Source organism: Schistocerca serialis, chromosome 1, assembly GCF_023864345.2.
Source record: "Schistocerca serialis cubense isolate TAMUIC-IGC-003099 chromosome 1, iqSchSeri2.2, whole genome shotgun sequence".
Lineage (NCBI taxonomy): Eukaryota > Metazoa > Arthropoda > Insecta > Orthoptera > Acrididae > Schistocerca > Schistocerca serialis.
In genome coordinates, this window is record NC_064638.1 from 431932271 (window position 1) to 431959429 (window position 27159).

At 40.5% G+C, this 27159-nt stretch overlaps 1 protein-coding gene across 1 annotated transcript in view; it reads right to left on the reverse strand.

The window, feature by feature from the left end:
- The window catches only part of LOC126472496 (28S ribosomal protein S18a, mitochondrial), an 88325-nt gene that overhangs the window by 39982 nt on the left and 21184 nt on the right, over window positions 1-27159 (reverse strand). Inside the window, exon 2 of the mRNA XM_050099938.1 lies at window positions 15809-15945. Within this exon, the coding sequence (XP_049955895.1) occupies window positions 15809-15945 (137 nt within the window). The remainder of the gene's footprint in view (window positions 1-15808; window positions 15946-27159) is intronic.

Sequence of the window (27159 nt, forward strand, 5' to 3'; positions counted from 1 at the left end):
AGGTTGTTTGGGATTTCCCAATCACTTTGAGTGATAGTTTATGACTCCCATCTGCACTACAATATACTGTTAATGTTACAAGCTGTTTCTGTTGTTTGTACCAAAGAGCTTCCTTCTTATTCTTGGCAGCTAATGCTTCTGATGCAAGCATTTTTCAAAAAGGCCAGTTTCATCACCATTGTACGTTATATTTTGATTTTCTTTATCAACTCTTCTGCATCTTTATAGTTAGATGAGTGACTTTTCCGGGTGACTGTCAGCTGCCATGTGTCATCACTTTTTCCAGTTTAATAGCCAACCCTCACTTGCTGCAAAAAGTTACTGCTGCCAAGTTGTCGGTTGCTTTTGGGTAGGGGAACAAACAGTGGGTTGTCGATCCAATGATCTAGGACAGGAGAAATCAAGGGAGGAATGACACAAACAGCACAGTCCAGTCATGGGGAAAAGAAATGTCAGGGCAGCAGGAAGAGGAAAGAACAGGTGAGGGGTGGGTGGAAATGGAGAGATCAGGAGTGCCCCAGAAACACTACACATGGCAGGGCAACAGCACCAGCACAGACCCGTCCCGACACCCACACCATACCATCACCACAATACAATGGGGACAATACCAGGGGAAGAAGACACAAAAAAAGGACAAACCAAAACAGCACAACAGACCACACAAAATATAGGGGAAAGGTGGGGAGAACCTGGATAGTGTGGAGGCATGGTGAAGGACAACACCTACGCTAACTGATGGACTCACATTCAAGAGGAAAACTTCAAGGAAGGATGAAAAAGAAATGGCAAGTGGAACAAAACTGTAAGAAATACAGGAAACCAGGTAGATAGCCAGGTTGACACAAGTAAGAGCACCAAGAGGGGTAGGAGGTGGCAGAAGGGGAGGAGCAAGGACAGGGAGGGAGAAGCACCGGGAAGGAAATGCAGCCTGGGAACGAAGAATGGGCTGCAATAGCTTGGGACCAGATGTGCACCATGCATAAACTCTTGAAAGAACTGTGAACTCCCTGGGGGGAGGGGAGTTGTTTGTTAAATGATGCAACTTCTTTTTCTTCTGCTCTATTGTCGGGCTACTGACTGCAATTCCTTTATAACCTTCTATAAACAGCCACATCCAGTTCTTCACTCTCACTCTTTTACATAGCCTTCCATTCTCACAACTCTCTCTCCATTTGGGTTGTGTACTGTCAAATATCATCATCTTTCTTTTTGATGTCAAACAGTTGCTTGTCCTATACTGTATTCAGCAGCAATGGCAGTTTGAGAAGAATCTGTGTTCAGTTAATCTAAAATTTAGAGTTTCTGCTCGGGGTCTGGTGTAACCAGTTTCCTTTTAGAAGCAATTTCTGCCAGAGTGACTGGTGGCCAGATATATGAGCCGAATTACTGAGAGGCCAGAGGAGGAGGAGGAGGAGGAGATTAGTATTTAACGTCCTGCTTCAGACTGCTGAGTGCTGGATTAGCGAGAGCTTAGTGCAATACAGAAACAGTGAACATTATACTCACTCATAAATATTTTTAAGAGGTTGTGTGATTACAAATCAGTCTCAATCTGAGTCAAAGCTATAACTACAGAAGTTTACACTTTTTAACATACAGATATACAGAGCATTATGTATGACTACTACAGCAAACAAAAATACACTGCTCACAAATTATGATGAATTACTGATCTCTGTGACAGAATTTGTCCTTCAATACTAAAGGAAGAGCTTGTGCCACATGTTCACATAAAAGAGAACCTGCAGCCTTGAAAGTAACTTCTGATAGATGGAAGATATTTCATATACGCCTTTAGTCGACAGGTTCTTAACTGAGAATTGGTGAAGTAAAATAACCAATGACTACATTCTTGGAAAATAAGGACAGTGCACAATCATCTACATTGGATTAATTACAAGATAACACTGAGTTAAAAACCATTATAGTTGTCTTTGGCTAACGACAGGCATAATAAAATATCATTACAGCTGTATCCCATAGAACAGTACTCTGACACCTAATACTATCTGAAAATGAAGATTCCTGGAAGTAACAAGACATGGTTAGACAAAAGTGAATTTGACAAACAAATTTGATCTTTAATGATGGCCTTAAGAGGGGTAGGACATCAAAAGGGCCGACTTGGAGTAGGAGAGGCACCACAGGACATTTTATTTTCTACTGTCTATACTTTTACAAATAAATTCATAAAACTTTGTCAGCATGACCAGGAAGCATTCGGGATTCACACTCATAGCAGTGGAAGTTCAAAAACATAACAAAATACTTTTTTTACATGTGAAATTTCATTTTTTCACTTACTATTGGCTGCATTTGTTGCTATAGGTACACTTTTCTTAATAAGTAAGAGAGACTGTTCAATGAATTTTGCACAGCATACAAACCATACTTACAGGTGTCTGAAACTCTAGAATTTTCCAAATCTATTAAAAACTGTGGTAAAAATTGAGATAATTAACTACAAAATTTGATTTTTTTCTAAACAAAGTTTAAAACATAACAGCTCATTCATTTTTTCATAAATTAAATAGATTCTAGAGTTTCAGACACCTGTAAGTATGGTTTGTATGCTGTGCAAAATTCATTGAACAGTCTCTCTTACTTATTAAGAAAAGTGTACCTATAGCAACAAATGAAGCCAATAGTAAGTGAAAAAATGATGAAATTTCACATGTAAAAACAATTTTTTTGTTTTGTTTTTGAACTTCCACTGCTACGAGTGTGAATCCTGAATCCTTCCTGGTCATGCTGACAAAGTTTTATGAATTTACTTGTGAAAGTATAGACAGTGGAAATTAAAATGTCCTGTGGTGCCTCTCCTGCTCCAAGTCGGCCCGTTTGACGTCCTACCCCCCTTAACATTGCCTGCTCACAACTGACTTGTCAAACACGGATCTGTTGTTTACAGATGTTTATTCAAACTTTCACCTTAGTAACTCAGCCAGCCTCATTTATATGCCAGTAATAAAACCAATCTCAACTTTTTGAAGAGGCCACATACTTTATAATGCACTGCCAACGGTCATACATGGGTTTGCAAAGGATATGGCCTTTATGGCAGAGTTAAAAAGATCTCTGAGGAGTCTTTCTACAATAAAGGGAATGTTAGCTACAAAAATAGTATGTCCTTGTTAATTGTTGAATATATTTTCGATGTGATAACATGTGCACTATCTTTACTGTGAGAGGCTTTGCCCAAGAATGTTTCTGTTACTGGTTTCCTGTTTTCTCCATTTCAGATGCTGTTGCAACACACCACCACAGTGAAGGGAATCAATTACAGTTGCAAAGGAAGTAGTGTTGGAAGGTGTGATTATATTTTTCAGAAGTGTAATAGAATAGCTTCATGTCATTGTTTATTGTTCTTATGCATGATGTAGGCTAACTGTATGCTCTAGATGTGTGTGGTCTTATTGACTGTTTTGTTTCCAAATAAAATAATGAGTGAGTTGACGCAGTGTTAAGGCACTGAACTCCCATTCAGGTGGAGTAGGGATCAAACCCCCCAACTGGTCATCCTGACTTTGATCTTGCATAATTTCCCCAAGTTGCTCATGTGAATGCAGGAATGGAATCACTGAGAAGGCCATGTTAACTTCCTGCCCCATCCTTGTGCAATCCAACCCAGATTAGTGTGTTTTTTTATATAATGTATATTTTACATCTGTAATGTATCTGGCATACCCTACAAAGATGCGTTAAATGGTCAGAGGACAAATAAGGAAGTAACTGATTACTTCTATCACAGTTATGTATGATTTAATAAGGTAGACAACTGGTTTCAGCCATCAGGGGCTACAAGCAGGCATGGTAAAAGACACTAAAAGAACTGAGCATATGAAAAATTAAAAATGTTAATTAAAATACTAATCACTCTTGATTGCACGGCTTTTTAAAAAATTAATAATCCAACATCAAAATTGGTAAGCTCCAGCTGGTCTCTCTGCTCGTCACCTAATGGGACATGGTCTGAAGATGATTTTTGATAAAAATCTAAACTGATTGCCAGTCTGATGTTGGATTATTAATTATTAATACAGCCTTGCAATCAAAACTACTTGGTACTTAATTACGTATTTGATTGCTGCTGTTTTCCAGTAATGATTTCAAAAGTTATTAAAAACATTAGTTGAATTACAATGAAGCTCAAAGTCAAAAATCCAGGTCAATGACAAAAGCCAAGAGCTTTATATTCACAGCAGGGGTGAAACAGGGTGATGTTCTCCATAAAATCTGATTTAACTTAGTGCAACAGTCAGGTACTAAAGAAGACAAAAGACAAAAATCATATGCAGTCATATAGCAATTGTGGCATGAGATACAAGCATCTGTACTGGTTCTCTGGGTATGAGAAACATTCGTTTATGGTTGACATGAAATGTATACATAATAAAATGAACTGTTATTCTGTGTACAAAAGAGTATATAAAAATATTAAGTATCTCATTGTGATGTATATGAAAAGCAGTATCAATATTTCACAATAATCTGTTTTGTAGTAAAGCTATTGCAAACAATGAAAACAACAGAAACTGGTTTTCATAATTTTTTTACTCTGGTTCGAATCTTCCTATGAGAAAGACTTATTTATCTTGCAACATATTTCTGGTAAATATTTGCTGTTACTGCTAACCGAAGAATTTATTTCAGTAGTGTTAACATCTCTAGATGTGTGAAAAATTAATGGTACATTTTTTTAGAGATTAATAACATGTGGTACAGTGCAAGATATAATTACTATCGTTGGCCACCATTTGCAAAATGACAGATTCTTCTTTTAAAAAAATGGAGCATCCAGGATCAAATGTAACAATATTACAAGAAGAAAAGTTGTTACATATAGCGGGGATGCTGAGTCACAGATACGCACAGCAAAAAGACTCACATTAAAGCTTTCAGCCGTTAAGGCCTTTGTCAACAATACACGCACACACACGCGAAACTCACACACGACTGCAGTCTCAGGCAACTGAAACCACACTGCGTGGAGCAGCACCAGTGCATGATGGGAGTGATGACTGGGTGGGGGTAAGGAGAAGGCTGGAGTGGGGCAGGGGAGGGATAATATAGTGGGGGTGGCAGACAGTGAAGTGTTGCACGTTAGACTGAGGGCAGGGGAGAGGTGAGGGGGGAGGGGGAGTAGCGAAAAAGGAGACAAATAAAAAGATTGAGTGTGATGGCGGAATGATGGCTGGGTAGTGCTGGAATGGGAACCGGGAAGGGGCTGCATGGGTGGGGACAGTGATTAACAAAGGTTGATGCCAGGCGGGTTACAGGTATATAGGATGTGTCGCAGGGAAATTTCCCATCTGCGCAATTCAGAAAAGCTTGTGCTGGTGGGAAGGATCCATATGGCTGTGAAGCAGTCATTAAAATGAAGGATATCATGTTTGGCAGCATGTTCAGCGACAGGGTGGTCCACTTATTTCTTGGCCACAGTTTGTCCATGGCCATTCATGTAGACAGACAGCTTGTTCGTTGTCATGCCTACATGGAATGCAGCACAGTGGTTTCCCAGGTAGCCCTGCCTTTGATGGGATAGGTGATGTTTGTGACCAGACTGGAGTAGGTGGTGGTGGGAGGATGTATGGGATAAGTCTTGCATAGAGATCTGTTACAGCCATGAGGTAAGGGATTGGGTGCAGGGGTTGTGTAAGGATGAACGAGTATATTGTGTAGGTTTGGTGGACGGTGGAATACCATCATGGGAGAGGTGAGAAGGATAATGGGCAGGACATTTCTCATTTCAGAGCACGGCGAGAGGTAATCGAAACCCCAGCAGAGAATGTAATTCAGTTGCTGCAATCCTGGGTGGTACTGAGTTATGAGGGCAATGCTCCTCTGTGGCCAGACGGTGGAACTTTGGGATGTGGTGGGAGACTGGAAAGATAAGGCATGGGAGACCTGTTTTTGTACAAGGTTTGGAGGATAATTACTGTCAGTGAAGGCTTCAGTGAGACCCTCAGTATACTTCGAGAGGGACAGCTAGTCACTGCAGATACGATGACCATGGGTAGCTAGACTGTAGGGAAGGGACTACTTGGTATGGAACGAGTGGCAGCTGTCAAATTGGAGGTATTGCTGGTGGTTAGTAGGTTTGATACAGACGGAAGTACTGATGTAGCCATGTTTGAGGTGGAGGTCAACATCTAGGAAGGTGGCTTGTTGGGTCGAGTGGGACCAGGTGAAGCAAATGGGGGAGAAGTTGTTGAGGTTCTGGAGGAATGTGGATAAGGTGTCTTCACCTTCAATGATGTCATCAATGAATCTGAACCTTGTGAGGGGCTTAGGATTCTGGGTTTTTAGAAGATTCCTCTAGATGGTCCATGAACAGGTTGGCATAGGATGGGTGCCCATAGCCATACCCCAGACTTTTTGTATGTAATGCTGTAAGGCGACAAGAGAATCACAGGAAAGAAGAAAAAGTAGAACGGACATTGAGTATAGTGATGCAAAAGAAAATAGTAACGAAGGGATTCTTCTTTTACATTATTCCAACATTACATGACGTAAAGGAAAAGGAGATGGGTTACAATTACTTTCTCGAGTAAGCAGACTTAAGTTAATTTCATTCATTTTGCAAAGAGTAGTATCAATATCAAAACAGATTCTTGTGATTGTCACTTCACGGCTATATTTTGTTGAAGTGATGACATTTTCCACAGCTAAGAAAGTGTTCAGCTTTGAATTAATAATAGGTGCACCATGCAAAGGGTGTTTCTCCACTTGAACCTATGAAAGTATAACTTATTATTCATGATAAAAGGCATTCTATTACACTCCTAATATATTTCTAAAAGTAAATGATTAAGGTGCTTCATACTGATCTGTTCCTGATTTATTTTTCAGCTATACAGGCATTTCAAAGTGATTTTTTTATCAGGCACTTGAATATAGAAAGCCTTGGCAATATCAAAGACAGAATTTCTTGCCCTTGGAATGAAGCTGTAGTGAATATGTTGTAGATTGTCGCATATGATCTTACACTTACTGGCCAACCCAGATCAATCTATGACAATCTTTTCCTGTACTTTGAGTCAACATTGCCAAAGCAGATATCTGAAGAAAAAAACTCCTTATGTATTTCGCTGCATGATTGTAAAAAACCATCTCCAATATGTTTTGTTACACATGAACAATTTATCCATTACATTCTCTAAGACAATTGCACACAATTGCACATTTAAGATACAAAGAATAATATAATGAAAACTGTTGCAACAACTTCTTTTAGCAAACATGTATTAAACATGTATTTTAAAAAACTTCATAGTGCGAATTTTGAAAACATTATCAATAACTTTAATAGCCTAGTTGGTAACTAAATTGGTAATCATTGGAAGAATGCTCAGATGGGAACAATCTGACGATTCCGGGCTGGTTTTTTGTCATCCTCCCTCTCTCTCTCTTTTTCACTGCCTGTAGCCTGCATGGGGATGTTAACATGTATCTTTCAAGGGAATGTTCAAACTTACCAGACTGCTTTCATTGGTTGCAGTAGTGTAGTGAGAAATGGGTCAAAAGTCATTAATTTAGCACCGAACTAATAACAAATAACAATACAAAAAACTTTGTGTAACATATCATTAAATACAAATGGATGACTTTTTTAACCCAATTTTGAACTCACAACCAATGTAATCATGTGCCGTTAACAATGCTTGGTGACCTGATAAGTTGATAACTACTTAAAGCAGATGCAACTGCAACCCACTGTAAATGTGGAACTGTGTATCTGAAAATGATACATGAACTGATCAATTAATAACTGGTTAAGACAAATACAATTACAAACCCACAACTGATGTAGCAGTGTTCACATAACTAAATGTTATGAACTTGACTTACTGTTTTTACAAGTGCATTGTGAGAAACTGTGATGTGACTAATTAACAAATAGTACATGTGGAATTCCTATCCACAAAACTTCATACAATTGTGGTCCAGTCATTCCAGAGAAACATTTGTTTATGGCTGACATGAAACGTTACATAATAAAATGAACTGTTATTCTGTGCACAAATGAGAAATTGAAAATATTAATTCTCACTGGAATTTATATAAAAAGCACTATCAATATTTCACAATAATGTACGTTTTGTAGTAAAGCTACTGAGAATAATGGAAACAACAGAAATTTATTTTCAAAAGTTTTTTTTTCTTTGTTTGAATCTTCCAACAAGAAAGATGTGGATGTAAACATGTGTGTCTTGTAACACATTTCTGGTAAATACACTGGTGTCCAAAATTAAAGCAGAAGATGGAAATTTTGCAATGTTGCATTGATTTTGCTACAAGATAATATAAACAGGTGATCATACAGTAGAAACAATGTAAAGTATACAGAACATAAACAACTGCAACATACATAATGGTAGACAAAAATGTTCTTCATTTTTTTCCAACTTGACAGATTTGCACGCACGTTTTGAGAACTGGTTAATGTGCTCAGAATGGGGTGTGACCACCTTTGGAACCAATACAGGCATGACAACAATGGGACGTGCTGTGAATGATGTCATCAGGCTCATGTTGAGGCAGTAACACCCATTCTTCCTGCAGAGCTGTTCACAGTCTTGGAGAGCGGTTGCTGGATGCTGATGTGATGCAAGCCATCTCCCTAGTGCATCCCAGACTTGCTCTATGGCATTCAAATCGAGCAGGCCACATCACACGTGCAATAACTTCCATTTCCAAGAAAATATCAAATGCCCGTGCTCTATGAGGTCGAGCATTAGGGTCTGTAATTACAAAGTCTGGGCCCAAAGAATCTCACAACAACCACAAATTCCCAAGACAGCAGTTAAATCTTGCCGATTCACCCGTACAATTTCGTGAAGAGGGATTCGAGTGGTAAACATAATTTCTGCTCACACCATTAGGGATCCTCCTCAATATCCCTATTTTTCCACAATGTTTGGATCATGAAATCATGTTCCATGTTCTCTCAAGACACAAATCCATTGAGAATCACTCTAGGCTAAATCAGGGCCCATCTGTGAAAACAACGTTGGCCCACTGTTTGACTGTCCAGGTGGCCTGTTGATGACTCTGCTACAGACATTCCCTTCTGTGAAGACGTGTCAGAGGTACACATACAGGAGGCCTCCAACAATAAAGGCCACACTGCCAAAGCCTCCTGCACACCATTTGCCCCAATACAACACGTCCAATGGATGCTGTGAGCTCACATGCCAGTTGCCATGCAACACTAATCCGGTACCATTGTGCCACTTACAGCCAAATACTGGTCCTCTCTTCTGAAGTCACATGTGGTTGGCCCTGCCCTGGTCTTTGGGATACAGTTTCGGTCTACATCTACATCTACATCCATAATCTGCAAGCCACCTGACGGTGTGTGACGGAGGGTAACTTGAGTACCTCTATCGGTTCTCCCTTCTATTCCAGTCTCGTATTGTTCGGGGAAAGAAGGATTGTCGGTATGCTTCCGTGTGGGCTCTAATCTCTCTGATTTTATACTCATGGTCTCTTCGCGAGATATACGTAGGAGGGAGCAATATACTGCTTGACTCCTCGGTGAAGGTATGTTCTTGAAACTTTAACAAAAGCCCGTACCGAGCTACTGAGCGTCTCTCCTGCAGAGTCTTCCACTGGAGTTTATCTATCATCTCCGTAACGTTTTCGCGATTACTAAACGATCCTGTAACGAAGCGCGCTGCTCTCTGTTGGATCTTCTCTATCTCTTCTATCATCCGTATCTGGTACGGATCCCACACTGCTGAGCAGTATTCAAGCAGTGGGCGAACAAGCATACTGTAACCTACTTCCTTTGTTTTCGGATTGCATTTCCTTAGCATTCTTCCAATGAATCTCAGTCTGGCATCTGCTTTACCGACGATCAACTTTATACGATCATTCCATTCTAAATCACTCCTAACGCGTACTCCCAGATAATTTATGGAATTGACTGCTTCCAGTTGCTGACCTGCTATATTGTAGCTAAATGATAATGGATCTTTCTTTCTATGTATTCACAGCACATTACACTTTTTTACATTGAGATTCAATTGCCATTCCCTGCACCATGCGTCAATTCGCTGCAGATCCTCCTGCATTTCAGAACAATTTTCCATTGTTATAACCTCTCGATACACCACAGCATCATCTGCAAAAAGCCTCAGTGAACTTTCGATGTCATCTACAAGGTCATTTATGTATATTGTGAATAGCAACGGTCCTATGACACTCCCCTGCGGCACACCTGAAATCACTCTTACTTCGGAAGACTTCTCTCCATTGAGAATGACATGTTGCGTTCTTTTATCTAGGAACTCTTCAATCCAATCACACAATTGGTCTGATAGTCCATACGCTCTTACTTTGTTCATTAAACGACTGTGTGGAACTGTATCTAACGCCTTGCGGAAGTCAAGAAACACGGCATCTACCCATGAACCCATGTCTATGGCCCTCTGAGTCTCGTGGACGAATAGCGCGAGTTGGGTTTCTCACGACAGTCTTTTTCGAAACCCATGCTGATTCCTACAGAGTAGATTTCTAGTCTCCAGAAAAGTCATTATACTCGAACATAATACGTGTTCTGAAATTCTACAACTGATCGACATTAAAGATACAAGTCTATGGTTCTGCACATCTGTTCGATGTCCCTTCTTGAAAACGGGGATGACCTGTGCCCTTTTCCAATCCTTTGGAACGCTACGCTCTTCTAGAGACCTACGGTACACCGCTGCAAGAAGGGGGGGCAAGTTCCTTTGCGTACTCTGTGTAAAATTGAACTGGTATCCCATCAGGTCCAGCGGCCTTTCCTCTTTTGAGCGATTTTAATTGTTTTTCTATCCCTCTGTCATCTATTTCGATATCTACCATTTTGTCATCTGTGCGACAATCTAGAGAAGGAACTACAGTGCAGTCTTCCTCTGTGAAACAGCTTTGGAAAAAAGACATTTAGTATTTCGGCCTTCAGTCTGTCATCCTCTGTTTCAGTGCCATTTTGGTCACAGAGTGTCGGGACATTTTGATTTGAGCCACCTACCACTTTGACATAAGCCCAAAATTTCTTAGGATTTTCTGCCAAGTCAGTACATAGAACTTTACTTTCTAATTCATTGAACGCCTCTTGCATAGCCCTCCTCACACTACATTTCGCTTCGCGTAATTTTTGTTTGTCTGCAAGGCTTTGGCTATGTTTATGGTTGCTGTGAAGTTCCCTTTGCTTCCACAGCAGTTTTCTAACTCGGTTGTTGTACCACGGTGGCTCTTTTCCATCTCTTACGATCTTGCTTGGCACATACTCATCTAACGCATATTGTACGATGGTTTTGAACTCTGTCCACCGATCCTCAACACTATCTGTACTCGAGACAAAACTTTTGTGTTGAGCCATCAGATACTCTGTAATCCGCTTTTTGTCACTTTTGCTAAACAGAAAAATCTTCCTACCTTTTTTAATATTTCTATTTACGGCTGAAATCATCGACGCAGTAACCGCTTTATGATCGCTGATTTCCTGTTCTGCGTTAACTGTTTCAAATAGTTTGGGTCTGTCACCAAAAGGTCTAATATGTTATTACCAAGAGTCGGTTCTCTGTTTAACTGCTCAAGGTAGTTTTCAGATAAAGCACTTTAAAAAATTTGACTGGATTCTTTGTCCCCGCCACTCGTTATGAACGTTTGTGTCTCCCAGTCTATATCCGGCAAATTAAAATCTCCACCCAGAACTACAACACAGTGGGGAAATCTACTCGAAATATTTTCCAAATTATCCTTCAGGTGCTCAGCCACAACAGCTGCTGAGCGAGGAGGCCTATAGAGACATCCAATTACCATGTCTGAGCCTGCTTTAACCATGACCTTCACCCAAATTATTTCACATTTCGGGTCTCCATCAATTTCCTTCGATAATATTGCACTTCTTATCGCTATAAACACGCCTCCCCCTTCACTGGCCAGCCTGTCTCTGCGGTATACATTCCAATCTGAGTTAGGATTTCATTACTGTTTACGTCTGGTTTCAGCCAACTTTCTGTCCGTAGTACTATATGGGCATTGTGACCGTTTATTAATGAGAGCAGTTCCCGGAACTTTCTATAGACGCTCCTGCAGTTTACTATTAGCACATTAATATTGTTATTCCTTTTTGCATTTTGCCTACTCCTACCGTGCCGCGTCTCAGGAGGCGTCTTGTCGGGCCTAGGGAGAGAGAATTCTCTAACCTAAAAAACCCACATGTGCACTCCACACGTACTCCGCTACCCTTGTAGCCACTTCCAGCGTGTAGTGCATGCCTGACGTATTCAGGGGGACCCTACATTTCTCCACCCGATAGCGGAGGTTGAGAAATTTGCACCCCAGATCTCCACAGAATCGTCTGAGCCTCTGGTTTAAGCCTTCCACTCGGCTCCAAACCAGAGGACCGCGATCGGTTCTGGGAACGATACTACAAATAGTTAGCTCAGATTCCACCCCGCGAGCGAGGCTTTCCACCTTCACCAATTCCGCCGACTGCCTGTAAGAACTGAGGATGACCTCTGAACCCAGACGGCAGGAGTTATTGGTGCCGACATGAGCAACAATTTGCAGTCGGGTGCACCCAGTGCTCTCTATCACCGCTGGCAGGGCCTCCTCCACATCTCGGATGAGAACCCCCGGCAAGCAGACAGAGTGAACACTGGCCTTCTTCCCCGACCTTTCCGCTATTTCCCTAAGGGGCTCCATCACCCGCCTAACGTTGGAGCTCTCAATAACTAATAAACCCCTCCCCCCATGTGCGTGCTCGGACCTTGCTGAAGGAGTGGTCTCTATAAACTGTCACCACATCCAAGAATGATTCACATTAAGCCATCAGGCCAAATCAGTTTATGACTGTCCTGCTTCCATTCTTTCTATGGCCCACCACTGCAGAGAGTCTGGTAGGCATCTTCTCTGTGCCATACTGCACTGTCCGTGACTGTGTGCAAAGTGATTGTGGATGTGGGGCTACCCAACAAACACTACCTCAATTCATAGGTGCCCTGATATCACCATTGGAATTGTTGTCCATTGACTGAAATGCCACCTTCCTTGCAGAACATGATTGCACAGTCATCTGATTGACAGTTTGTATGATTATATCATGAATTAGACACAGGACAGGAAAATAGCAGTTTGTTGCTTTAATTTTGGACACCAGTGTACATGCTGTTACTGATAACCGAACCAGTTATTTCAGTAGCATTAACACACCCATGTGTACAAAAAACTAATTGTACATTTTTTCAGAGATTAATAACGGTGATACAGTATGAGTTGTAATTACTACAGTTGGCTGCCATTTGCAAAATGACAGATTCTTTTTTTAAATTAATCCAATATTACATGGTGTAAAGCAAAAGGAAATGAGTTACAATTAATTTCTTGAATAAACAGACTTAACTCAAGTTAGTTTCATTCACTTTGCAAAGAGTAGTATCAATATCGAAACATTCTTGCATCTTCTGCTTCACAGCTATACTTTGTTCAAGTGACAAGATTTTACATGAAGTGCTCAACTTTGAATTAATAGAAGGTGTACCACATAAAGGGTGTTTCTCCAGGTGAGACTATGAAAGTGTAAATTATTATTAAAGTTAAAAGACATTCTGTTACAACCCTGAGGTATTTCTAAAAGCAAAATAGTTAAGGTGCTTCACAATTATTTACTCCTAATTTAATTTAGGTTTATACAGACATTCCAAAACTGTTTATTTATCGGGCACTTGAATGTAGAAAGCCTTAACAGTATAAAAGATAGAATTTCTTGCTATCGGAATGAGGGTGTACCGAGTATGTTGTAAACAGCCTCATGTGATCCTACAATGTGTTATGAACAGCACAAGTGTATTCACGCCTATTGTTAAGCAACTCATACAAACACACGATACACATTCACACACACAAATACACCACACTGACACAACAATGAATCTACACATCAATATACACAGAAAATCACTACACATACTTGAAGAAATACAAAAAGTAATGGGACCAGAAGGAGCCAAAACTGTAAATTAAACTATGACAAAATGTAGAATAAGTCCAATTTTAAGGTCAGCAGAAGACAATACAACCTGATGCCCTCATTAAAATGTTTTAAAGGTGTCAACTGTTTCAGTAATCTAAGTTCTTTTCTACAGTGATAATACAAGATAATTAGAGAATGGACAACTATGAAACAGCCTTTTTTGCAATCTCAGGAGTATTTAAAATTTTTTTAATTACAAGAAAAACAAAAGAATACTATTCCCCTGTACAACCAGTTTTTACTTATGGTTTGGAAATGTGGACAAAGAGAGAAGCAGATATGAACAACGCAAGATCATCTGAACAAATATATGAACTTGTGGTGGGGCAGAATGTTGGGGTATAAGATACGGCCAATGAACTACAGCAACTTATACAAGGTAAAGACATAGTTACACTTATCAAATCACTTGTTAGACATAAGGAGATGATATCATATGACAAGACGCCCATGAGAAAAATGTAAGTAAGACCATATTCCACACAAAAGAAGGACCAAACAAAGGTAAGATAGATACACAATGTGTTGGATGACCTTACCGAGATTGCGATCTGAGAATGGAGGAGAAAAACAGAGAACATAGATATGTGGAACAGACGATTAAGGAAGCCCAGACCCATCAAAAGATGCAGTGCCCAAAGAAGAACTAATGAAATAACTAACTTTTAACAGAAGAGCATTTGTGTACACATTCTAAAATTCTGAAACCTCTCAGTCTGCAGCAGAAGCATATTCGGAAACGATCAGTCTAACGAAGAGATTCCACATCACCAAAATTATCATCATCAGTCCTAGAGAAAATTTATAGACCCTTACCTAGAAAAACAAAAAAGGAATTTGTAAACCTCCCACAGTGGACACGAGTCAGGCGATTATGCCAAGCGTAGTGTATGCTGACAATCAACAGTTGCAGCCACTGGTACTCAAGATGGCTGCCAGGGGCAGCCTAGTCACTGACTGCAGTCACCTGTTCCACTGTGTGCACTAAGCATGATTCCAGTAACAATAGATGGTGACAACAGCTTTATAAGGCCATACATGGGTCTCTCAGTAGTCAAATGTATTCATTACTTTAAATTACATCCAGTGTGCCCTTGTTGTTGTGACTCCATGCCCTAATAAATCCTAACTTTTTTATGATCATGTGTTTCCTTGTGTTCCTAGTTAGAACAGAATACATGCAGATGGAACACATCTGAGGCACCAATGTTCTGATGGTGGCAATGCCCAGTTTGTCTTAATCATGGATAAACTTCAATGACAAATGGAAAAAAATAATTTAAGTTAGAAAAGTGGCTTAAAAATAATTATGATATTATTAAATAGAGCACAATGGACACACAGAAAAAAATTGACATTAACAAAAAAGTCATAGAACCAGGTTACATTTTGTTTATGGCTGAAGACTACCTGCATAGTCAGAAAAAAGAAAATAAACAAAAGAGTAAAAATGGACTGGAGTTCTTTTGATAAAGTAAATTCAGTTTTCAAAACTAAGCTCTCAATATATCAGAAAAGAATTGCTTCTATTCAGTTTGTAAATCTAGTATCGAGCTATGACAGTGAGAAACTTAGTGTGAGAACAATACAAAGTAAGCAATGTAGAGATTAATTATTCACATTATTTCTACTAGAGCTGTTAGCATCAAGCGCAAACTACCAATAATAATAATAATAATAACAATAATAATAATAAAGAGGCAACATTCTATCACCAGTGTACATTTAATCTTAAAAAGAACTGCTGACAGGATAATCACTTCAAGTAAAAAAGTTTACCGTATGTTTTATGTCCAGGCCCAAGGCACACAAACGGCATGGACCATCTGATGGTGTCCTAACTAAGAGTGGCTGTCGTGGAGATGGTACAGTGACAGCTTCAATGATAAGAGTCTTGCCTTCTTTCTTCTCCCGAACTATGGAAAAGACAGCATTATATTCTTAACATCATATAGTGTCTATAAATTAATTAAAGTAGTGTACAAATCTCTAATGCACAACAACAATTAATATAGTTACTTTGAATTGGAACACCTAATTTTTGAAATAAAATAGTAAATACAATCTACTTTTCTATGTTTCTCATTCCTGATTGGTACTGGTGCAATCATCTTGTGCAGATCAATGGGTAAGTGTCAGATTACAAATACTTATGACTGGTGTTCAATTCCCAGTTACATCCAAGGGTATTTTATGTCACTTGCCATTTCTTTCGTCACCAGAAATGATAAGTTAATGTGAAAAATGCCAAGAGGCATTGTGATGCAGAGTCCACCACACAATTGCAGTCTCAAACACAAACGCAACTCACGCACACAATTGCAGTCTCAGGTTACTGAAACCATACTGCCTGCAAGTTTTAGTTTTTATGATAAAACAAAAGTATATTAAATATGGAGCAAAGAGACATAAGACTGCACTGTAGAAGTATCTTATCTTTTAGCACAATCTTTATTTTGCATTCTCGTTTGTTGGTTTTGGCAATTCACAAGCAAACAATCTTCCAACCTAACCTATACCACAACCAAGATTTCAAGATTTCAGGAGAAAGGGGGCAAGAGAGTGACAAAATCACACTGTAGCCTCCTAATAGAAACAAACCCAGTAAAACACTGGTTACAACCAAACTTCAGGTTGATCACAAATACAGAGCTATATTATTTTTTATTTCTACTTGATCTAACTAAATTATTCACCTGAATCTGGAACAATACAGCACTACAAAGAAGTAATCACGGCCCAAAGCTAATTAATTTTTAAAACGTGGATGATATTTTTCGAGATTAAACTAAAATAAAATTAATACCTGAAACTCATTTGTATCCCTTACATACACATCATTGGAACATTCCTCATCATGTGGTCTAGTGTTTGAGGTGGTATTCATTCAGCCATATCCAAACTTAATGGAGTGTTATGGGATGATTCCACAATGTCTAGGATTGATATGTACATAAGTTTCAACTTGATATTGCCTTTGGTTCCATTTCTACAGGCTCTTTTCGACAGGAGTCCTAAGTTTACACCCACCTACACACATGTGAAAGTGCCAATTTTGGACAACTTTATAAACATGGTCTTAATTTACAAGCACCGCTTTTGTATACTTAAACAATATTTTGTGCTGAATAAGAACATAATACTGATCAGAATTAAATATATCTGAGGACAGCCGTACTTTGTGCTTCTTCACAAATAGGAAAATATACTGTGTGAGTTGGAGAGTCCATCTTCAATCAGCCACAAATCATTTTTAAGAACAAATTTAGCCAAGAATTGGTCATACGACACACAGTCAAGCTATCTTATAGGGCTTTTTGTACAATGGCCTCTGTCCTTCACTATCAAAATATATACACCTGCAACTTTGATGAAAATGTTTTGGGTGCTAAATTTTGGGTAGTCCTGGGGGTCGGTATCTTAGCTATATGTTCAACTTATTTATCTTACTGTATCCTGGAAGAGTTTTCTTTTAGCTTCACAAGCTATACAGTTTAATTTTTGACCCATGCCTCTTTACGGCTGAAAAACATCACTCAAAGTTATTACTTTCCATACCCAGCATATATCCTCAAATATGACGATGAGTAAAAAGAAAGTAAAATCAGCAGAAACTGCTTTTACATTAATAAATACAAGTGTAGTTAAGTACACATTAACTTCAAACAATAAAACAAATGAAAATCCAGAAAGTTAGAACTTTAAACACACTGTAAGACTGGAATAGTTCTTTTTCACTTCAGACTGAATAATTTGCTAATACTGTCTTGTTCAGACTGAGGAAATACATTTCTTCTTGATGCTGTTGGTGGCACCTTTATGATTTTAAATAAGTGTTGCTACGCAATCTAGCATGACCAATGGAAGGAATGGGCAGGGCCAAGGGATGGATAAAGATCACCATGGCATATTTTTGTTTGAATGAAACTATGTACAATTACCACTCACCATGCATACTACTCAAGTTATAGCATTGTAGTTGAAACAGCCAGATTTTCTTCATCTGCTTTAACTGAGAAGGCTGCAGCATGGAAACTCCGCTTACTCTGATCTTGTTTTAATCAGTGGGCTTGAACTGATTATTTTCTCCTTGTAATATCCCCCCTCCTTCCTAATTCCAGCTATTTTCCACAATAAGCAAAGTCTTATGAAAAATTTGAGAGAAGCGAAGATTACAAAAAACGTTTTAGTTTACTTAGCTTTTTGTGTAGAGTTGGCTTCAGTCTTGTTTACAGGTCCGATTTTTTCATCTGAAATTCTCACATTTTAGATTCTCATGGTTGAATTGATCTCAATAAATTTGAAGATTGCTGTTGCAGAGTTTTTGTTGTTATGCTACTATATTTTGTCACATTTTAGTATATCATACAGTCTTTTGAATTTTCACATTAACAAAGCCGAAATTTCATTGTTCGCCCAAAATACAAAAATACGTCCAATCACATCGAAGGGCATGCTTACTGCTACTTCACTCTGCGGTAATAACCATATTCCAAAGGGTTTACAATTTTTCTTGACAAATGAATTTGTTAATTTTGATTATTATTTCATAAATGAATCCAGAAATAAACATAGTGAACAGTACTAGGCTTCAAAATTAATTTCAGTTTCAAATGTTTCCGTAAAAAAATTAATTTTAACTGAACACTGAGGGCTAGTACTTATCGATTGTAACATCAAAAATAAAGTAACTCCTCTTCATAAATTTTAGCTTGAAATATAACATTGTGTATAAAATTATATGAAGTTTTCAGAAAAGCAGCTGAGATAATACTGACCTGTCCAAAATTTGAAAAATAATATTGGTATTGATGACTACGGTTGAGAAAAATAATGCTAGAGGAGGATGTCCCATTACATCTTGTCTCAGAAATTGTGTGGCCTGTGGCTAACCTTCTTTCATGATACATCACTGCAGAACTTTAACAGATCAAGAGGCATCAATATTTGGTTATCTAAAGGCTTCTGTGAATGACCATTAACTGCCAGAGCATCAGCTGATCCATTGCAAGGATATTTTCCATGGCTGGTCTCAAAGAAATTCCACTCAACATATGTATCAAAGTCCTTTTCATGAAGACACAACTTAATAAAACTCCTATCCTGGGCAGCAGATCCAACACTAAGGTAGTGAATGTCCAATTTCTCCTATCATTAACTTCAAATATTTAATCAGCCCTGTTATGAATGCCTGAACTGCCCTGGAATCATGAAGAAGGCACTCACTAACAGACGTTTATATTCTGTAGTTGTTTACTACCAAAGTAAAACACAAAGGGATGTAATGTGGCTTGGTTCCCACAAGAAGCCCTTTAACAGTACCTTCCATGTGAAACGAACAGTGGTGGTTGCTGTGTAAGAGCACAAGAGTGCGTCAACACTAACATGCAACACCTTGTGGATTTCTTGGTTATTTTTCTTTCAATGCTACTAATCTTAATGTAGATGCTGCCGTCTGAAAGGTATGGCACTTAAATCTACCATGCTACTGGTCCTCTAGAATGCGTGAAACTTGGCATCTGGGCCGTAAGTACACATACAGTCATGCACGTCTTAAGGAGCTATTGTGCATAGATAGCTCGCATTACGTTATTGCCTTATGGGCCAAATACATACGCATTTGATAAACAATGTGCACAGTTCCCGATGTGCACAGCTAGCCCTTGCCACTCAAATAGAAGTTTACGTCAGTGCCACCAGGTGGTAGCATACTGCAGTACACTTTTACCCCCATTTACTCGGCATAAATCTTGCTAGATGACAGTCCATTCCGCAGATATGCTAATTCAATCACTGCACACTGTCATAAAATTAGATTGGACATCAGTATATGTTAAAGCTGTAATGACGGTAAACCTATTTTGTGGGTTTCTGATTAAGTTATAATATGTTAAGTAATGATCCGATCAAAAACTGAACACAGATCAAGCATGAAAATAGGAAGAAGATGTACTGAACTGTGAAGAAAAAAAACAGCAAACGGTCCAAGATTAACAAGTACGACACATTGAGGGTATTAACATAGCCAAGGCATTGTGGTTAAGTGGTCACAGTGTTGGACTGCCAAGCAGTTGAGCAGTGTTCAGAACTCCCTCATGACAGACAGCCCAAAATTCTGTGAGAAAAAAAAAGGGGCACACTGGACCTTTGAACACTGGCTCAACCGCTGTTGCCACTTAACCGTGATGCCATACCTCTTTGTCTTTGCTCGATGTTGTGCTTTATAGCTTGGATAGTTCACAGTTTCTATTTTTTTTTTACAGTTCAGTACACCTTCTTTGTGTTTTTATGCTTGAACTGAGGTGTTAAGTTTTGACGGGCTGTCCACTGGGCCCTCCTGCCACAAAACTGGGGGGGGGGAGGGGGGGGGGCAAGGAGGGGTGGTGGGTGGGTGTGCAATGGGGAGTTTCCCTTGTGAGAATCATAAGGGCCTAAAACACATCACAGTCAATTGTGAGATTGTAGCATTCATTCGTGCTTCTAAAATCTGTTGATCTTATGGTGAGGCAGGTTTAACTGTGCTATAGGCCTGCATCGTATATATGAAACTTCGCAAAAAGCTGTATCACTGGTCTCTGAAATTCACTTAAGTGTGGGATCAACAGTGGTGTGCTTTAGGCCCTTTTGGAGTTCAGCACATCATCTGTATTCTAGTCAAATAACCATGCTGTTAGACATTACTACTTGAGCTTAAACATTTCCACAAATGGCACTTAGTGTTTGGAGTTGTTTGTTTATACAGTGCAAGAATCGGCTTTCATCTGAAGTATAAAGATGAACTACTTTGAATCTGTTTCAAATGCTAACAGAAAAGTAAAGCTGTGAGGACAGTCGTGAGTCATGCTTGGGTAACAGTTGGTAGAGTACTTTGACGCTAAAGGCAACGATACCGAGTTCATGTTTCGGTCCAGCACACAGCTTTAACTGCCAGAAAGTTTCATAGGTATCTTGTACATTTGTCCGAAAAAATGGATAAGCATGAAAACTCCTACTTACACAATAAAACGAAACAGAGTTGCAAAAGCTTACACATTATTTAATTATTGACCTAAACTGTACATAATTATGTACAAAATTCCACAAAAACAACCATATCTTTTGTCAGATAAGTTATGATATTTTTATTATTTCCTTCACTTTCTCAGACGTTAAGTCCGGTTAAAAATGGAGTGACGCGGACCTTGATCAAGCGTCACTTCCTTTTAACTGTACGGTATGTGTTATATTGCATTTAGGAACTTTCGGGTAATTGAACATGAACCATGGACCTTGCCGTTGGTGGGGAGGCTTGCGTGCCTCAGCGATACAAATAGCCGTACCGTAGGTGCAACCACAACGGAGGGGTATCTGTTGAGAGGCCAGACAAACGTGTGGTTCCTGAAGAGGGGCAGCAGCCTTTTCAGTAGTTGCAAGGGCAACAGTCTGGATGATTGACTGATCTGGCCTTGTAACAATAACCAAAACGGCCTTGCTGTGCTGGTACTGCGAACGGCTGAAAGCAAGGGGAAACTACAGCCGTAATTTTTCCCGAGGGCATGCAGCTTTACTGTATGATTAAATGATGATGGCGTCCTCTTGGGTAAAATATTCCGGAGGTAAAATAGTCCCCCATTCGGATCTCCGGGCGGGGACTACTCAAGAGGATGTCGTTATCAGGAGAAAGAAAACTGGCGTTCTACGGATCGGAGCGTGGAATGTCAGATCCCTTAATCGGGCAGGTAGGTTAGAAAATTTAAAAAGGGAAATGGATAGGTTGAAGTTAGATATAGTGGGAATTAGTGAAGTTCGGTGGCAGGAGGAACAAGACTTCTGGTCAGGTGACTACAGGGTTATAAACACAAAATCAAATAGGGGTAATGCAGGAGTAGGTTTAATAATGAATAGGAAAATAGGAATGCGGGTAAGCTACTACAAACAGCATAGTTAAAGCATTATTGTGGCCAAGATAGACACGAAGCCCACACCTACTACAGTAGTACAAGTTTATATGCCAACTAGCTCTGCAGATGACGAAGAAATTGAAGAAATGTATGATGAAATAAAAGAAATTATTCAGATTGTGAAGGGAGACGAAAATTTAATAGTCATGGGCGACTGGAATTCGAGTGTAGGAAAAGGGAGAGAAGGAAACATAGTAGGTGAATATGGATTGGGGGACAGAAATGAAAGAGGAAGCCGCCTGGTAGAATTTTGCACAGAGCACAACATAATCATAACTAACACTTGGTTTAAGAATCATGAAAGAAGGTTGTATACATGGAAGAACCCTGGAGATACTAAAAGGTATCAGATAGATTATATAATGGTAAGACAGAGATTTAGGAACCAGGTTTTAAATTGTAAGACATTTCCAGGGGCAGATGTGGACTCTGACCACAATCTATTGGTTATGACCTGTAGATTAAAACTGAAGAAACTGCAAAAAGGTGGGAATTTAAGGAGATGGGACCTGGATAAACTAAAAGAACCAGAGGTTGTACAGAGATTCAGGGAGAGCATAAGGGAGCAATTGACGGGAATGGGGGAAATAAATACAGTAGAAGAAGAATGGGTAGCTTTGAGGGATGAAGTAGTGAAGGCAGCAGAGGATCAAGTAGGTAAAAAGACGAGGGCTAGTAGAAATCCTTGGGTAACAGAAGAAATATTGAATTTAATTGATGAAAGGAGAAAATATAAAAATGCAGTAAGTGAAACAGGCAAAAAGGAATACAAACGTCTCAAAAATGAGATCGACAGGAAGTGCAAAATGGCTAAGCAGGGATGGCTAGAGGAAAAATGTAAGGATGTAGAGGCCTATCTCACTAGGGGTAAGATAGATACTGCCTACAGGAAAATTAAAGAGACCTTTGGAGATAAGAGAACGACTTGTATGAATATCAAAAGCTCAGATGGAAACCCAGTTCTAAGCAAAGAAGGGAAAGCAGAAAGGTGGAAGGAGTATATAGAGGGTCTATACAAGGGTGATGTACTTGAGGACAATATTATGGAAATGGAAGAGGATGTAGATGAAGATGAAATGGGAGATACGATACTGCGTGAAGAGTTTGACAGAGCACTGAAAGACCTGAGTCGAAACAAGGCCCCCGGAGTAGACAATATTCCATTGGAACTACTGACGGCCGTGGGAGAGCCAGTCCTGACAAAACTCTACCATCTGGTGAGCAAGATGCATGAAACAGGCGAAATACCCTCAGACTTCAAGAAGAATATAATAATTCCAATCCCAAAGAAAGCAGGTGTTGACAGATGTGAAAATTACCGAACTATCAGCTTAATAAGTCACAGCTGCAAAATACTAACACGAATTCTTTACAGACGAATGGAAAAACTAGTAGAAGCCAACCTCGGGGAAGATCAGTTTGGATTCCGTAGAAACACTGCAACACGTGAGGCAATACTGACCTTACGACTTATCTTAGAAGAAAGATTAAGGAAAGGCAAACCTATGTTTCTAGCATTTGTAGACTTAGAGAAAGCTTTTGACAATGTTGACTGGAATACTCTCTTTCAAATTCTAAAGATGGCAGGGGTAAAATACAGGGAGCGAAAGGCTATTTACAACTTGTACAGAAACCAGATGGCAGTTATAAGAGTCGAGGGACATGAAAGGGAAGCAGTGGTTGGGAAGGGAGTAAGACAGGGTTGTAGCCTCTCCCCGATGTTGTTCAATCTGTATATTGAGCAAGCAGTAAAGGAAACAAAAGAAAAATTCGGGGTAGGCATTAAAATTCATGGAGAAGAAATAAAAACTTTGAGGTTCGCCGATGACATTGTAATTCTGTCAGAGACAGCCAAGGACTTGGAAGAACAGTTGAATGGAATGGACAGTGTCTTGAAAGGAGGATATAAGATGAACATCAACAAAAGCAAAACAAGGATAATGGAATGTAGTCTAATTAAGTCGGTTGATGCTGAGGGAATTAGATTAGGAAATGAGGCACTTAAAGTAGTAAAGGAGTTTTGCTATTTGGGGAGCAAAATAACTGATGATGGTCGAAGTAGAGAGGATATAAAATGTAGGCTGGCAGTGGCAAGGAAAGCGTTTCTGAAGAAGAGAAATTTGTTAACATCCAGTATTGATTTAAGTGTCAGGAAGTCATTTCTGAAAGTATTCGTATGGAGTGTAGCCATGTATGGAAGTGAAACATGGACGATAAATAGTTTGGACAAGAAGAGAATAGAAGCTTTCGAAATGTGGTGCTACAGAAGAATGCTGAAGATTAGATGGGTAGATCACATAACTAATGAGGAGGTATTGAATAGGATTGGGGAGGAGAGAAGTTTGTGGCACAACTTGACCAGAAGAAGGGATCGGTTGGTAGGACATGTTCTGAGGCATCAAGGGATCACCAATTTAGTATTGGAGGGCAGCGTGGAGGGTAAAAATCGTAGAGGGAGACCAAGAGATGAATACACTAAGCAGATTCAGAAGGATGTAGGTTGCAGTAGGTACTGGGAGATGAAAAAGCTTACACAGGATATAGTAGCATGGAGAGCTGCATCAAACCAGTCCCAGGACTGAAGACCATAACAACAACAACAACAACATCAATAATTACGGATTTCTGTAGTTGTATGTATACGTTTGGATGTAGCTGTATTGCGTTGATGTACTGGTGGATATTGTGTGGTATGACTCCTGTAGTTGACAGTATAATTGGTATGATGTCAACTTTATCCTGATGCCACATGTCTTTGACTTCCTCAGCCAGTTGGATGTATTTTTCAATTTTTTCTCCTGATTTCTTTTGTATATTTGTTGTATTGGGTATGGATATTTCAATTAGTTGTGTTAATTTCTTCTTTTTATTGGTGAGTATGATGTCAGGTTTGTTATGTGGCGTTGTTTTATCTGTTATAATGGTTCTGTTCCAGTATAATTTGTATTCATCATTCTCCAGTACATTTTGTGGTGTATACTTTTATTTATTTATTTATTTATTTTTTTGTGGGGTTTAAGGGCACTCAACTGCTGAGGTCATTAGCACCCAGTCACTGTTGTTAGATCACATCGAATCTAGTAAAACTCAAGGGGAAGGGGGGACACCAGAAGGACCTGACAAGGATGCAGATAAAATAAGGAAAAAGGTTAAACGTCTTTGGACAAGCCAGTTAAAGTTATAAAACGCAGAATACGAGCAGCTGCTCGAGCGTCATCAGCTAAAACATCCGGTAAAGTAGATGGCAGGGACAGGACAACACGAAATTGACTAAAACGGGGACACGACAATAAAACATGGCACACTGTTAATGCCTGACCACATGGACACTGCGGGGCTGGGTCACCGGAGAGCAGGTAGCGGTGGCTAAACCGGCAATGCCCAATCCGCAACCTGGTCAGAAGGACCTCCTCTCGCCGAGATGGTCGGGAGGAGGTTGTCCAAGCAGTTGGGAGCGGTTTGACTGCCCGGAGCTTGTTTCCTTGGAGGGATGACCAAGCATCCCACCACAACGACACAAGCCTCTTACACACATCCCCACGAACGTCAGATGACGGGACACAGTGGGAGGCTGGCCGAGGCAGGAGGACTGCAGCCTTGGCTGCAGCATCCGCAGCCTCATTCCCAGGCACTCCTACATGTCCAGGAACCCACAGAAAGCTGACAGAAGAACCATTAGCAGCGAAAGAAAGGAGGGACTGCTGTATCCATTGAATCAAGAGATGGACCGGATAGGGAGCTCCAAGGCTCTGAAGAGCACTGAGTGAGTCAGAGCAGAGTACGTACGATGAATGGCGGTGGCGGCGGGCATACTGAACAGCCTGATGGAGAGCAAAAAGCTCGGCCATAAAGCTCGAACACTGGTCGAGGAGCCGGTATTTAAAGGTGGCGGCCCCGACGACAAAGGCACAGCCGACACCATCGTCAGTTTTGCAGCCATCGGTGTAAATAAAGGTGTGACCGGCAAGTCGAGCACGAAGTTCGACAAACCGTGAGCAATACACTGCAGCCGGAGTACCCTCCTTCGGGAGTGAGCTGAGGTCAAGATAAATATGAACCGGAGCCTGGAGCCAAGGTGGTGTCGGGCTCTCACCCTCTCCGAAGGTGGTGGGGAGGGAAAAATCCAATTGTCGAAGCAGGCGACGGAAGCGGACTCCAGGGGGCAGCAGGGCAGAGACATACAACCCGTACTGATGGTCGAGAGAATCGGCGAAGAAGGACTGGTAAGCGGGGTGGTCGGGCATGGACAACAACCGGCAGGCATACCGACACAGCAGTACGTCGCGCCGGTAGGTCAATGGAACTTGGCAGCTTCAGCATAAAGACTCTCGACAGGACTAGTGTAGAAGGCTCCAGTCGCAAGACGTATCCCCCGATGGTGGATGGAGTTTAGCCGGCGTAAGAGGGATGGCCGAGCGGACGAGTAAACGAAGCTCCCATAATCCAGCTTCGATCGGACTATGGACCGATACAAGCGAAGCAGGACAGTGCGATCCGCTCCCCAAGATGAACTGCTAAGAACTCTGAGGACATTAAGGGAACGTGTACAACGGGCCGCCAAATAAGAGACATGTGGAGACCAACACCGTTTCCTGTCCAACGTGAGCCCTGGAAACTTAGTTGTTTCCACGAATGGGAGAACAACGGGACCGAAATGTAAGGATGGCGGAAGGAACTCTTTATATCGCCAAAAGTTGATACAAACCGTCTTCTCTTCAGAGAACCGGAAGCCATTTGCCACGCTCCATGAGTAGAGGTTGTCTAGACAACGCTGAAGGCAGCGCTCCAGGAGGCATGTTCTCTGGGCACTGCAGTAGATCGCGAAGTCATCGACAAAGAGAGAGCCTGAGACATTAGATGGAATGCAATCCATAATTGGATTGATCGCGATGGCAAAAAGGGCGACGCTCAAGACGGAGCCCTGAGGCACTCCGTTCTCCTGGAGGAAGACGTCGGACAATACGGAACCCACACGTACCCTAAACTTTCGATCTGTTAAAAAGGAATCAATAAAAAGGGGCAGGCGACCGCGTAGGCCCCACCCGTGCATAGTGCGGAGGATACCTCCTCTCCAACAGGTATCATAAGCCTTCTCCAAGTCGAAGAACACGGCTACCGTTTGGCGCCTTCGCAAAAAGTTGTTCATGATGAATGTCGACAAGGTCACAAGGTGGTCAACAGCGGAGCGGC